The sequence below is a fragment of the Galeopterus variegatus genome, unplaced genomic scaffold (assembly GCF_000696425.1).
Source record: "Galeopterus variegatus unplaced genomic scaffold, G_variegatus-3.0.2 Scaffold374, whole genome shotgun sequence".
Lineage (NCBI taxonomy): Eukaryota > Metazoa > Chordata > Mammalia > Dermoptera > Cynocephalidae > Galeopterus > Galeopterus variegatus.
Window position 1 is genome coordinate 636841 of NW_007726485.1, and position 16043 is coordinate 652883.

The following is a 16043-nucleotide window of genomic DNA, read 5'->3' on the forward strand; positions in this document are numbered from 1 at the left end:
GGACCGGCAACGGGATTGCAACCCTCGGTGTTGCCCCCGCGCCTCGCTCAGCCAGTGAGCGGGAACCGGTCTGTATGTGGGATCCGAACCCCTGACGGGAGCGCCACCACGCTCCCCAAGTGGCGCACTAGCGCAGTGTGCCACCGGGCCGGCCCATGAAAAACACTTAATATTTTCAATGTGTAACTTTAGATGCTATTTTGCAGTCACTAATTTACAATTAAATGTTGTTAATTACCAGGGTTGTATAGTTAAATCTTTCACTCTTTCTAGTCCTACAATCTTTTTTACACACCACTCCTCTGGGGGATGTGGTGGTGATGGCATGTGGATCTCTCACAACACAGGAAATTATACCCAAAAAAGAAACTTGATTCATACAACATTGTCTTTGGAAAGTGGCAGGGATTAAGCAATGAATCAGGAGTTAAGGATCTGAAGTTGATGACTCAATTTTGTGCCTTAGTAGGTTACTTGAAATGTCCATTTTCTTCTTTGCAATAAAAGGGTATTACTATTTGTCACCAACACATTTTTATATACTAGCTACTCTTAATTTACTCTTAATCTACAATAAACCCTTGCCTGGTATTACTTTTGCTATTTCTACCTAATCTATCCTGTTGCTGCAGCTAGACTTGACTCTTGTGCCCACTTACAGACAAAAGTACTTTCAGAGAGGGTGGCCGGAATTTTACCTAAATGACTATAAATTTGCAAAGAAACGAGCCAGAGAAGGAAAAATTGTTAGAAACAACAATGACTAGGAGAAGATGAAGCACAATGAAAAACTTAGAGATAATGCTGGTAATTGTGGAAAACTGGGCAGAAACTAATAGACCGGGTTTTAAAAAAAAAAAAAAAAAACTACTTTAAGATTAGTTGATTCCATAAATTTTGCTGCAAAACTGACTCAAAATGAGAGGATTTTATATTAGAAACTTTCTGTTGTGAAACTTTCTTTTAAACTCAACTTCTGAATGAAAACAGGGGCCTATGTACTGTTCCTAATGGTAATACCCCAGAAACAGTTCCAGAGTCTTTACTAGCTTATTAGAGAGAGCTCTTTTTATCTTTCTTTTAAACTCAACTTCTGAATGAAAACAGGGGCCTATGTACTGTTCCTAATGGTAATGCCCCAGAAACAGTTCCAGAGTCTTTACTAGCTTATTAGAGAGAGCTCTTTTTACCTAGCTGAATCTCCTCAGCTATTCTAAGCCAAGTAAGAAGAGGACAAATAAAAGTACCATAGCATATTCAACTATTGTTAATCACTACTGCACATGTTTCTTTGTAGATATATGCCTCTATATGCTATGATTAATATTTATTAATAGTTTACTTTTTCAGAATAATTTTTAACATATAGGTTGCCTTATTAGTTACATACCGAAGATCAAGACCCTGATTTTGCCAGATATTTTCCATAATGCGAATAATTTGAAGTGTTAGCATATCTTGCCGTAAATCTGAAATTCAAATAATATGTATTACCACTTAATGCCACAAATGCAAAATTTATGCCATAAATCATGCCATCACATTTTTTTCAAATGGAAAACAAATAGAGCCATATCTCTTCAAGATAAAGAAAAAAAAAAAGAGCAGTATTCTGATTCTTTAACACAATTCTAAAGCATATGCATAAACTTATCTGTATAACAATGTAGGATAAGCCATCATTTATTCCAAAAACATTTTAATTTAAAATATTTAAAATATTTATTTTTCTGAATTCTTAAATTTGAACATGTGTTTATATATATTAAAATACTGGGATTAACAGGAGTCACAGCTAAAATGTCTTTCCTAATGGAAACCTTTCGATGATCATCCCCCTCTTTCCCACAGCCTGTTCTCCAAATAAATTAGGACCTTCTTAGCAGACTATACTTTTCCTTTGTATCATGGCTGTAGTTTTATTTTTGTAATTATTTGTTTAATGTTCCTCTTTTCCCTCTTATGGACTAAGCTCCAAGAGGGCAGGGATTCCATTTTGTTTATTGCTACAACCCTAGGACCTAGCACATAGAATATTTATGGAATGAATAGATGCTCACACAGCTATGCAAATGGTAGTTAAAAACTGATTTCAGGACTTCTGATTCTAAACCTTGTACTTTTCTTTTCAATGATTACACATGCATACTGCAAAGACATCTGTTTAATATTACATATTTTATTATATGTGTATTCCTTAAATGGCTTTCAACAGTTTTCATGGTTCATAAATATCCTGTGTATAAAAAGATAGCTAAATTCATACATCATAAGCTCATTAATACTCTCCCTTACCATCCCCATTTTTAAAGATGATCTCATTGTTCTGAAACAGCAACTCTGACATGATGTCTGGATTCTCCCAATTCAACCACAGTGGCCTTTTTGCAGAGGACATAATTCGACACTCTTCAAGCCTATAAAATAGTTAAAAACTAGTAAGCTAGGCACCTTAGCTTTGTTATTCTTTTTACTCTCAAATTAATTTGAAAATACACAGCACATTTTCAATAAATTGTAACATACTTTAGTTTTATAGATATTACATTCCATTTCTTATCCTACGATACCAGAAATTCCGGCCATAGAAGGTTTTAAAATCTATTATTAAGGTAGTAAAAACTCATTCTGAATAAATGTGTTTCTCAGCTTAAGACAATTTTACTACTCCTATTTTGTAGGGTAGGAGAATGAGAGAGGGAAGCAAATATAATTGGACATTTTAATTATAATGAACATTTTAACTTTTCTCAAGATTTTATCCAGAAAAAGGTACTTATTTAAATGTATCAATAAAACTCCCAAGAAAGTACCTTACCTGAGGTTTCCTAGTTGATGAGCAGGATTTAGAGGAGATAGAAAGCCCTGTAGAGCATCCATGAAATCTGGTCGCCTCATTTGCTCAACTAAAAACTTCATCTGTACCTAATAAAAAAGCATAATCACAATTAGAAACTGATTTCATAAAAGGTAACTGCTAATCTCTTCTGCACACTGAAACCTCAGTATTGTGTAGTCTTTGAATCCATATCCTGGATTGGCTACATTCTAATGAGAAGTGTTGCTATAACACAGAGCAGCATAACTCAGAGAGGCAAGAGTGGTTACACTGTGTACTTTCCTGTGAGAAGATGAACTCTGCTGACAGAGGCAATGTTTTGGCTCTAGAGCAGGTTGGTCAACTATGGTCTGAAGGTTGGCTGTCAATTTTTGTAAATCAAATTGTATTAGAATATAGCCAAGCACATTCATTACATATTGGCTGCTTTCACAACAGCAGAGTTGAGTAGTTAAGACAGAGACCACAAAGCCTGCAAAGTCTAAAACATTTACTACCTGGCCCTTTAAGAAAAAATTTGCTGATCCTTTTTCTACAGGAAAAACTAGAGAACATGTTATCTTAGCTAAATAACCTTACTTTTAGGCTTCTCAGAAAACACATTCACTCTCTCTCTACTGGATAAGAAAAGTCTAGTGAGGGCAAAAGAAATTGTAGGGAAAAAACCTTGTAAAAACATTTGTTACATGAGTCTCACACTATGCTCAGTTTCTAGTACATAGTTACAAAGAAATATCCCTTTTTGATCGATTCAAACCAGAGCCTAGACTGCTAAGCTAACATACAACGTCTGGCATTTTATTTTAGGAAATTTCCATCTATTGAAAATATAAAATGTGAGTGGGGGGGAAAAAGAGGTTAGGAGCTAGGAATTGATAATGAATTAATTTTCACGCTGGAATTTTAGGAATAATTTTTTTTTTCCTTCTTACTATGTAATTGAATAGCTCTAGTTATCACTGACTAGTAGCTCTTGCTCATGTAAAGGCATTTCTTTTTCTATTACTGTCAACCCTAATGTTATCACAGTGCTTCATATACTCTCATTCATTGTTATAACACAAAACCACTCAAAGTAACTCCTTTTGTTTCTATGACTGCAATTTTAGTTCCCTATAACAATCTTAAGGCAATAATGATCTGAGTAATGAATATCATGTTCCTAATTAATCCACTGTATCACAGCCAATTTGTGATATGAAAACTCCAGCCTATACAGATGGTCCCTAACTTAACAATGGACCTACTTATGATTTTTCATTCTCAACTTTGTGATGGTGCGAAAGCGATATGCATTCAATAGAAACCATACTTACAATTTTGAATTTTGATCTTTTCCTGGGCTAGAAATAAACTGTATGATTCTCTCTAGCAATGCTGGGCAGTGGCACTGACCTGCAGCTCCCAGTCAATCATGCAGGATAAACAACTGATAATCCACAGTGTACTGTGTTACCAGCATTTTCCGGATATTGTGTTTTGTATTTTCACACCCCATCATGTCTACAAAATGGCCATTTTTGACTTAACTATATTTTCACCTTATATTTCAACTCAATGGGTTTACTGGATGCAATCCCATGGTAAGTACAGGAGCATCTATATTTACAAATGTATCTAATATATGTTTCTTTTTTCTTAGCTCAATTACAATATAAATATAAGTTTTGTTCTTTCAAGGCAGTCTAGTTCCCTCTTGCCAATAAATTCCAGCATCAGAAACAATACAATTATTTTCTAATATCCTATATTTAAACTTATATGCCACAACTTCAATAAAAGCAACTCAGTCACATACTATATGACATTTATATTAATACAATAACTTTCTTTTAAAGTTTTTTTGCTCCAAATAATATTAATGAAGGTGTTGGAAAAATTCATTCAGTACTGCTAATTTATATTCTCTGCCCTTTGGGGACTCACCAATAAACTTTTTAAAAAAATTTTTCCATTTCACTAGAGGTGAGGAAGATCTCAGTTTTTACTATAGGATGTGGTGGATTGGATTGAATAAAGGATAGAGAGTAGCAAAAGGTCATGAAAAACCTTTACGTTATATTTCATATTCCTTAGTTACACTGACCTAGATTGAAGATGACTAGAGTGTGTGATATATTTTCTGTGTGACTATAAGTCCATTTTAAACTTAGGTAAAAAAGAATTTCTTTCCACTCATTTTCAGGATCATTACTAAGAAATATAATAAATGACAGTAAGGAAAGAACCATTCTAAATACTTAGAGCCACATAAAAGAGAAAGGAAGGAAACGTAGAGGGAACTAACATTTGGGTACCACTGATCATTACTAAGAAATATAATAAATGACAGTAAGGAAAGAACCATTCTAAATACTTAGAGCTACATAAAAGAGAAAGGAAGGAAACGTAGAGGGAACTAACATTTGGGTACCACCCATATTCTAGGGACTGTGATAGCTGCTTTGCATATCTCATGCAATTGAATTTTCATATAACCCTGTGAAGAAAGTATTATCCCCATTTTACAAATGAGAAAAATGAATCTTGAGAGACTAAATAATGAGTCTAACATTACACAGCTAAGAAGAGGCAGTAGAAATTGGATCCAAATTCTAATTTGCTGATTCTAAGGACAATGATCTGTACATACACTGGGCTTCTAAACAACCCTCCCCAACTTCAATGAAAAGAGTTTCAAAAACAAACTGAAGACTACATACCTTTTGTGTTTCATCCTTCTTCTCCTGTTTGAGAATGTCAGTTAAGTTAATGAGCTTTTCCATAGCCTCAACTTGCCTATTCAGGTGCTTCAAATACATTCCACATGCACGACAATAGGACTCCAAAAGCAGGCCAAACCTCTGACTAACTGTTTTATTGTGCATCTCAGATCTAAAAGAATAGTGTGAGATTTATATATATGGTCATAAATGAGGATATATATAATCTTTCTAAAAAAATAAGACCACCCATTTTCTAAATCCAATAAATGTTACAATCATACTAACAATAAAAAGATTCCAAACCCATCATTTAGAAGCAAAACAATCGAGAATCTCAGGTAGTTCCTGGACATGTAAATTTAGTAAACAATTAGTTTTTAGGTTTATTTCAACTACTTTTTATCCACTAATTTCAGCACAAGATACAAAAACATGGAAAAAGAAAATTGGGCACAAAAATAATAAAATGAGGGCTGGCCAGTTAGCTCAGCTGGTTAGTGGGTGCTGCTGATAACACCAAGGTCCAAGGTTTGATCCCCACTTACCCCCCAAAATAAAATGAATAGGAGGGAACTAACAGCTTGGTGAGAACTACTGGATTCTTGGATTCCTCTGGCACACATGTCTACACTTTCCTATACTGTCTTTAAATTTAAGTTATTTTAAACCTAGCTTCTAGGTTCTAATTTTTATTTTAACATTTAAAAATCATATTAGACACAAATTGATTCTAAATTTATAAAAACTATATGGTTTATAACCTCTAACTTTGAGTACTAGATATATCACATTCTGCAAAATATATATATTTTTTCCTTTTTGGCAGCTGGCCAGTTTGGGGATATGAACCCTTGACCATGGTATTATAACAGTGTGCTCAAACCAACTGAGCTAACTGGCCAGCCGTATTTTTTATTCTTAATTAGCTTGCTTTGCTTTCTAGTAAGAAACGGGATTTTGTTGTTATTGTTCTGAATTTCGAGGTAAGACTTTTTTCCTTTATTTTGGGATATTTTAATCCACACACACAGTGAAACCTACAGCCACACTAATCTGTACCTAATAATTCTACTTGGCTTAAAGTAGAATCAAAATATTTAAAAAATATTTCAGCTCTCATTCATGTATAAAATTCAGTTTTGAATTTTACTGCTTATTTAATTTTGAAAAGAAAATGTTGAGGAGGAACTCATCCACTGGTACAGTATGCTACGATCATGGGAAACTCTTCTAGCCAAACAAAAACAAAAGTATGTTATTAATACATACTTATACATCTATTAAAAAAGCAAGTAACATACATTAAAGGATTTAATGGGGAGTCTGACTTACTTTAAATGCCAAAAGAAAAAGTGTCCAATCCTTTGATTAGTCAGTGCTTTCTTGAGTAAGAACCTCACAAGCAGGTTATCCAAATATTGTTCATATTTTAGGACCTACATGATAAAAAAACAAATTAGGGCCAGTTTCTGCATGGCTGGATTTAAAGAAAAATTTTCAGAAAGAAAGTATATACTACTGGGAATAAAAGATTTTTTTTAAAAAAGCATAAAACTGGTTAATACGTTAGGTTTTGGAAGTTGCATGGATTTATAATAAAATATTACTTTCTATTTTACATTATTTTACCTGTACTAGCTGAATTAGATACTGAGAAAGTTTGTCATCTGTTAAATATTTTTCCAAACATCGAACAGCAAAACTTCGAACCAGAGGATCTGGGTAATTACAATCCAGAAGCTCCATAGCCTGTTCAGGTTTGATTGGAGGCCAATCTTTTACCAAGCAGTACATCTGCATATGAGAAAGACAATAAATCATATTTAAAAAGCACAGATAGTTGTGAATAAACCCTCTAAAACACTGTCTTAACTTCTGACTCTAAAATTAGTTCATAGACCCCCTTAAAATTTACCTAAAGTTTTCAGTTCTAATTAGTTTTACCTGTGAAAATGATAGTAACAGTATTTTCTCTACTATACTACCATTATTAATTAATTTTAAACATAGTCAATTTCATGTTTTATATTTATGCAGACTTACTTTTTTTTTTTCTTTTTTTGGCAGCTGGCCGGTACGAGGATCCGAACCCTTGACCTTGGTGTTGTAACACCGTGCTGTAACCAACTGAGCTAACCGGCCAGCCCTATGCAGACTTTCTGAGAGAAAATAATTTGAGTGACATACCAAATCTGAGCAACAGTTATTCAGTAATCTCAAACATGCATTTACCTGGGCTACTTCATCTCTAGAATTCCATTTAACGGACAGTAGCAATTTGGGTAGAATTTCGGGGATAGTTACACAATAGTGTCTGTGTGGGAAAGACAAAACAAAATAAAAAACATTCTTCCATGTTATTCAAAAAGTTTAGATGTCTAACTCTTCAATTATGCAATCTTTAAGGAGTTTCAAACTTCTTACCATTACTAGCCTTTTTTAAAATCAAAAGGGATCAGTGTCTAACACTATAGTTGTATATACGTGCACATATACACTTAGGCATAGTTATAATGGCAAAGAAGAAAATCCCAATGGAGGATAAGTACTAAATTTTAGTTGATAGTTAAGAAAAATGATGAACATACATTATACCACTCTTTATATAGCTCATGTTATTCACTTACGTACACAATATGAACCACAGACTCACCACTTTTACGGTGGCCAATGAATAAAGTTTATGTTTTAATGGACTTTCTGCAGAAATGTACTGCAACCGCATTATTTAAATATACCAAAGTCACTTACCAAGTAGCAGAATAATTTCTTCATAAGTTAAAATAAGACATTACACTATTACTTTGCAAAAGTGTAAGAAAAAAAGAAAAATGGAAGGGAATTCCTGAAAATTGTAATATTCAGACCATGTAAATTACAAATAAATTGACTTAAAACTTTAATTTTTTTTTTTTAAATCTTGAATTTTATTTTTAAAAATCCTTAGAGTCATATTAGGGACTCAGAATTTTAAAAAGCCTTAAATGTGCAAAGTAGCAATGCAGCATGATTTTCTAGAAATATTGATCCATATCCATAGTAATTAAGACAATGTATATAAATTTAAAAATCATGTAAATTGTGCTTTATTTACTGTAATAGTTATGGCAAAAATATGGCAAGATCAGCCAAAGTCAGTTCTTCCTTCTGTAATAAAGAAAAAAAACCAGAGAATCTCTATTTTAATAAACACTTACCTGTGACTCCACAGAAAATCTTTCTCTTGCTCAGTGATTTCAGATAGAGGATCTCGTGTACAAATTGCCCGGAGCTGTTCTTTGTCATTTTCTCTTAATTCATTGTCTCTAGCTAGTCTGTTACTCTGTAAAATAAAGTAATATCTTATATATAGTTTTCTTTGCCATATTTTCCCCCCAGGACAGAAGCAAATTAATTTGCAATAAACTTTGCATTGTTTATTAACTGCTGTAAAATAATTTATTCTTATTGCAAGACTTTATATTTAGGGACAGGAAAGAATCAATTTAAGACACAGTATTGGTGGAACAAATCCAATAACTTACTTGGTTAATATTACCACCAACCACAGTTAGAACGGTACCTGCAGATTTAGGGAGAAGACCAGATTGGGATACTAGAGGACAGTAGTGAGTAGCTTACATCTCTTACTGATAAGCTTCCTTCTTAGTATCCTATTAACTAATCTGTTAATGTTTCTGGTATAACGAGATAAAAAACAGTAAAATTATAAAATAAAAATGCAAACTCTTTCATGTTCCTTGCCTGAACACATCCTTATAATTGCCGTAGTTCTTTAAAATAAATAAGGGAAGAAATCTCATTAAAACACTGTGCACTGAATATTAGGAATATAACATAACTTTTTACATAATTCCAAGTAATGTATTTATTCTCTTTAAATGTAAATATATAAACTGTATAGTAAATAATTATGAATACACATTAACATGCAAAACAAAAACACACCCCTCAGAATGGGTTACACATATTTCTAATGCTAAAAACCAAAGCAGACATCCATGGTACTTGGTTTTTTTTTTTTTTCCTTTTTGTCTCTTTTTTCGTGTCCGGCAACGGATTGCAACCCTCAGTGTCGCGCCCGTACCAGACCGGGACTGGCAACGGGATCGTGACCCTCGGTGTCGCACCCGCACCTCGCTCAGCCAGTGAGCGGGAACCGGTCTGCATGTGGGATCCGAACCCTCAGCGGGAGCGCCACCGTGCTCTCAAGCGGCGCACTGTAGCAGTGTGCCACCGGGCCGGCCCGGTACTTGTTTTTGTACATTTACACTTTGTTCATTTATTCAATGGGATGAAGAAATATTGCAGGAACATATTCGTTCGACAAATATTTATTAAATATGTACCATGTGCCTTGTTGTGTACTTGTTGTTGGTGTTACAAAATACAGTAGTAAAAAACCATGCACGAACAAATAAGAAACAAATAAGAAAAATATTGGAATAGTTAATATATGTACTCTGGGTGACTTACTCTCAGAGAATGACTAAGTGGCTACTTTAGACTGGGTATTTGAAAATGCCTATCAGAACACAGTATTTAATTTGTGATACAAATTTTAAGTAGGCACTATCCTTACTAAGACCATGGAAAGATTACTGCAGATGGAGGAAATACTTAGTACAAGGACTCTAAGTGGAGAATAAGTTTAGTGTGAAGGAGAAATAGCAACAAAGCCAGTTGGCCTAACACGCAATAGACAAGGAAAAGGGGAGAAGAGGTTGAGTTCAGAGCATATAAAATTTGCAGGTCAGGGTAAAAAAATTTGGATTTTATTTTTAATGAAAGCTAAAGGATGAATACCATGATTTGATTTATTTTTCATAAAGATTATTCTGGCTGCTCTGCAGAAGAAGACAGACCAATTAGGAGGCTATTGTAATAGTGGAGGCATGAAATAATAAATATTTAACTCTCAATTTACCAGGAAAAGTAGTCAATACAATTATCATCTGGGTCCAATGGACTCTTCTTTTATATTATTTTTTTTGTTTATATTTTTAATATAAAATAATTTGCAGAAGAATAAAGTGATGGTAAAAAAACAATTTTAATAAACATTTTAATAAGAATTTAAACACAGTAAAACCAAATTTTTATCCATATTTTCCTGATTTTGAAGATAAATATATCTTTGTTAAACCGCAAACTACATTGTCAAAATGCAATACTTCTGAAAACTCTAAAGGCTCATAAAGAGAAAATGGCCAACTTCTTTGCTCCATAATTGCAAAATATTTCCATTTTTATACTCATAGAGACCAATCAGAATGATCAATCCATGGATTTTTAAAATTTCTACATTACCTTTTTCTTTCTAGTCACCTTTGTATACATACCTGCCTTCAGCATTTGTCCACTTAGAAAGTCTATCAAGTACATTTTGGTTCACATCATAAAAAATGGAAAGAATACTGTAAAACATGGGGCTGTTGAGGTTCTTCTCACAAAATATTGTGTGACAAAGTCATTCTTGTTGAATGACTAACTGAATGTGAATACCTTATTTCCTTTTTGTCCTTAGAAATGTATTGTTCACTGATTGTTATCTTGAGTTTGAGAAAATTCATTAGGATGTTGTCATCTGATATTTCATTTATATGATAAATTTCACCATCACCATTAGAGTCTGGAGCAGGGTTCTCAACTGGGGTGATAATGCCCCCTCTGCCTCCAAAGTACCTTTGGTAATATCTGGAGACATATTTGATTGTCACAACTTGGTATGATTGTACTACTGGCATCTAGTAGGGTAGAGGCCAGGGATGCTGCTAAACATCCTGTAATGCAGGATAGCCCCTACAACAAAGAATTATTTGGCCCAAAATATCAATAGTGACAAGGTTGAGAAACTTCTCTAAAATGGTATTATTTATCTTTTTGCATTCATATTGTGATTTGTCTAATAATTGTGAAATATCTTCCTCTGTCAATTTTCTTCTTTTTGGCATAATGGATAGAAAGTGAAAAATTCTGAATTTCAGTGTCCAATAAAAGACTAAAAAACCCCAAGAAACAAGCAAACAAAATACAAGGATGATGTAATAGTGATGATTTATTTCACTACTGTATCATCCTTTTAGGTTATTCTGTCCTTCTTCTACATATTCACATTATTTTAGTCTTTTTTTTTTTTTAGCATAGTTGGAAATAATTAATAAATAATGATGAAATAATTCCTAGAGTGATGAAATAGTAAGATATTTTAAGATACAGGAAAATTAAAATCCCATAAGGTATCTTAGATTTATAAAAGTTGCCAATATACCCAAATGGTAATTGAAAGATAAAATAGCTTTATTCTATTATAAAAATAAGCAACTTTTTTTCTTTGAAAGAAAGGAAAATTCTTTTTCTTTTTCTTTTTTTAAAGATGATTGGTAAGGGGATCTCAACCCTTGTCTTGGTGTTGTCAGCACCATACTCAGCCAGTGAGCTAACCGGCCATCCCTATATAGGATCCGAACCCGTGGCCTTGGTGTTATCAGCACTGCACTCTCCCGAGAGCCATGGGCCAGCCCAAAAGAAAGGAAAATTCTAAGAAAGAACACAAGTCAGAAAATATCAATCCTCACAAAGAGTTAGAACTGCTCAAAAAACCCCTCATATCTTTGAAATTATACATGCAGGAAAGATACTATCACTCAGTTTACAAAAGGGATTGGTAAATTCCTTCCTGAGAATACAGCTGTAAACTAATAAAGTTCCTAAGTGCAGTATTTCAGGCTGCCTCTTGGTGCTGTTATTACTGTTATTGGGGTAGGCAAATTTCAGGACCTTTTGGCCCAATAGTCATTGGCTGGTCTATCTATAACTATAACCTACAACCAGCCCAAAGAAAAAGTGATAAATTTGGAAACTGGAGGAGAGACATCAAAGAAGAAAAATATCTTCTCTTAGTACTGACACTTCTGCTCTTGAGAAATAAGGGAGAGTTAATGGTCCTGGAATCCAGTTATATTGTGGTTCCAAAGTTATGGCGCCAAGATTAGACAATTAAATCAATATTTAAATTCCTTGAGGGGCTGGCCGATTAGCTCACTTGGGAGATTATGGTGTTGGTAACGCCAAGGTCATGGGTTTGGATCCCCATACTGGCCAGTCACCAAAAAATCCAAAACAAAATAAACTCCATTTTATATATGAGTACAATTTTTTTTCTGGGGGACCTGGACTAATGTGGTGAAGACTTGCTATTTCCTCTGCTTCCGAGTTCAACTAACAACATATTTAATACTTAGTCTCAACTTCAATGTTAATTTAAATTATCTCAGAGATATAATTTTCTGAACCCAATATATATTAGTCCTTCCTCCCCACCCTCAGTTAGTTATAATTGGCACACTATTATTTTTTCCTTCATGGCATTTACCATGATTTATAATATTGTATTTCTGCTTTTATCTGTTTAATGTTTATTTTCACCATTAGACTGTATGTCAATGGAGGTCAGTTTAGTTTACAACTTTATTATTTAGTCCATTCAATAAATATTTGTTAATGAATGAAGGTAGACTAGGGCTTTGAATAAACCAAGAGGAAGCAGAGCTGCAATAAAAATATTAGCATATAGGGCCGAGCCCATGGCGCACTCAGGAGAGTGCAGCGCTGGGAGCGCAGCAGCGCTCTCGCCGCGGGTTCGGATCCTATATAGGGATGACCGGTGCGCTCACAGCACTCACTGGCTGAGCACAGTGCAGCCAGTCTCAAAAAGGACAAAAAAAAAAAAAAAATATTAGCATATAGAGAATTTTATTCTATTGCAATACTGTCCTATAGCTCACAGTATCTATGCCAGTATAACTAAAATACATGAAAACTTTTCAATACAAAGAGTATTACAAAGAGTATATACCCAAATCCACAGATTATAACATACTTAAGCAACTAAGTGATTTGCCTTACCAGTCCTGCATGGGAATAACTGAATCCTGCTTCTCGGGATACAGACCAGTTGGCATGCTCTTCAATCACTGACATATCTGGAAACTTTACCACACTGCTGAACCAGTCAAACTCTAACTCTAAGCATGGAGTTTCCTAAGAGATGGAAAAAAAGATATATATAAATATATATATAGATATATATCTAGTGCTTCACTGTCATAAAAAAAAAAAAAAAAAAAAAAAAAAAAAAAAAAAGCAAAACAAAACAAACCTAATTTATGATAATAAAAAACTTACTTTATTTGGATTTGACCCAGTAACACCAATAGGGTTCAGTAAATCTTCTAATCCATGAGGTACTGGCCAAAGATTCAAAGCCATTTTTCCAGATACTAGAGTATCTGTGTAATCAAACAAGTTTATATTTCCCCAGGCCAATGGACAGTGTTCCTACAAACACACAAAAAAAATCCAACCGTATGGATTAAATTATAAAATGCATTTCAAAACAATTTCCTTCCCCAGAAAGGAGAATTCAACAACTGACTCTATAACAGGGTTATATCTACCAAAAGCCACATTGGTTTTTCAAAGTGTAAGCACTTTCTTTCCTTTTTCCCATTTTTTCTTTAATAATAAGTAGGAAATATGAACTGAAGTAAGCATGACAGATACTTGCGTGTAGTCACTGTTATGTAGTAGCTTTGTATGTTAAGAAATTATGTAAGTATGAACTCAGGATATACTCATTCATCATAAATTCCTGAAGCTCTCCCAAGATATTCTTCTATGATACCTTTGTCATACCTTTATTAAAAAATTTTAAAAGTTTTGATTTATTAATTTTTTTAAATGAAGAAAAAATACTATAAATTTTGTGAGAAAAATTCAATCAGCACGATAATTTGAAGTTTTTAGAGGTAAACATAATTGTTCCTTTTGAAATACTTTACCTCTTTAGCACCCTTTCGGCCTTTAACAGAGCAAATGGAGAGGCAAAGTCGAGCAGCACGAGGAAGATCAGGAATGTATATATCGTAATTCAGCCATTCATTCCACCTATGTAAAATTTTAAAGAAAAAAAGGATTTAACAAAACAAAAAGGCTTTATCCAGAATTTATACAGGACTTCTACAAATCATCAAGAAAAAGATAAGCAAAATGAAGAACAGAAACTGACTGGAACGAGCACTTCATAAGGTCATATATAAATGGCCAATAAACATGAAAAAGTAGTCAATATTATCTGTCATACAGAAATGCAAATTAAAATCTCAGAGAGATATCATTATATATGAGAATAGCTAAAAATATAAAAAACTGATGATACCAAGGGATGGTAAGTATATGAAATAATAGGAAATCTCATACACTAAGAGTGGAGTTATAATTTGTTACAATCAATTTGCATAATCTACTAAAAGTGAACATATGGACACCCTATGACCCAACTCTACTTCTAGGAATAAAACCACAAAAATGTGTGCACAGAATGTTAATAGAAGAATTATATATAATCTTTCTAAATTGCAAACAACCCAAATGTCCAACAGTAGTATAGATAAATTGTGGTATATTCATATAATGGAAGAATATTACATAGCAATGAAAATAAACAACAGTTACTTACAAAGTGGATAAAATCTTACAAACATAATATTTAGTAAAGGAAGCTAGACACAATCTGTACCTTTATTTGGCAGCTTGCTGGTATGGGGATCTGATCCCATGACTTTGGTGCTGTAAAGCTGTGCTCTAAACAACTGAGCTAATAAGCCAGCCCTAGGAAGCTAGGCACAAAAGAATACCTTCTCTTTGAGTCCATTTATATGAAATTCAAAACAAGCAAGCAAAACTAACCAATAGTGGTAGAAGTCAAGATCGTGTTTACTTTTGGGGTGGAGAGAAGGTTAATGGATTGGGAACAGGCATGAGGAGGGGCTTTTGGACTGCTGGTAAATGTTCTACTTCTTGAATGGTGTAATGATTGCATGAGTATTCACTTTGTTATAATTCACTGAACTATACAATTATGATTTGTATGCTTTTATGCATGTGTGCTATATACATCCCTAGAAAAACAAAAAACAATTTTGCTTATAACAAGTCAACTAGAAAAGGGAAATCAAAGATAAAATGAGATTTCCTATTATGATTCCAATTATATTTAATTACTTTTATACATAATGTAGTTTTATTTAGAAGAACCCACTAATCTAAATAAGTCAGTATGAAAATAAAATGAAGGATACATAAGGGCAAAATACTTGAATTTCAGAATAATTATTTCACAAGAGGTAATAAAATTTGACATTCATGATAAGGAAAGAGTAAAAAGTTACTACAAAAAAGTGGCAAGATAAAAAATTGAAATTTTTATGATAAATTCCCTCAGTTTACTAGATGTTACATGTGAAATTGTCTATATTTGGACATATTTTTAATGAGCCATAGTTTTTTTTATTTTTTTTAATTTTTTTCCTTTTTTTTGTCTTTTTTCGTGACCGGCAACAGATCGCAACCCTCAGTGTCGCGTCCGTACCGGACCGGGACCGGCAACGGGATCGCAACCCTCGGTGTTGCGCCCGCACCTCGCTCAGCCAGTGAGC

The 16043-nt window shown here is 33.6% G+C and overlaps 1 protein-coding gene across 1 annotated transcript in view; it reads right to left on the reverse strand.

Moving 5' to 3' along the window:
* PIK3CA (phosphatidylinositol-4,5-bisphosphate 3-kinase, catalytic subunit alpha) overlaps window positions 1-16043 on the reverse strand; it is a 30508-nt gene that overhangs the window by 5333 nt on the left and 9132 nt on the right. Inside the window, exons 6-16 of the mRNA XM_008568113.1 lie at window positions 14388-14493; window positions 13732-13884; window positions 13453-13587; window positions 8742-8866; window positions 7777-7858; window positions 7174-7338; window positions 6877-6980; window positions 5542-5713; window positions 2819-2925; window positions 2296-2417; window positions 1391-1469 (exon numbers count right to left, since the gene is read on the reverse strand). Of these exons, the coding sequence (XP_008566335.1) occupies window positions 1391-1469; window positions 2296-2417; window positions 2819-2925; window positions 5542-5713; window positions 6877-6980; window positions 7174-7338; window positions 7777-7858; window positions 8742-8866; window positions 13453-13587; window positions 13732-13884; window positions 14388-14493 (1350 nt within the window). The remainder of the gene's footprint in view (window positions 1-1390; window positions 1470-2295; window positions 2418-2818; window positions 2926-5541; window positions 5714-6876; window positions 6981-7173; window positions 7339-7776; window positions 7859-8741; window positions 8867-13452; window positions 13588-13731; window positions 13885-14387; window positions 14494-16043) is intronic.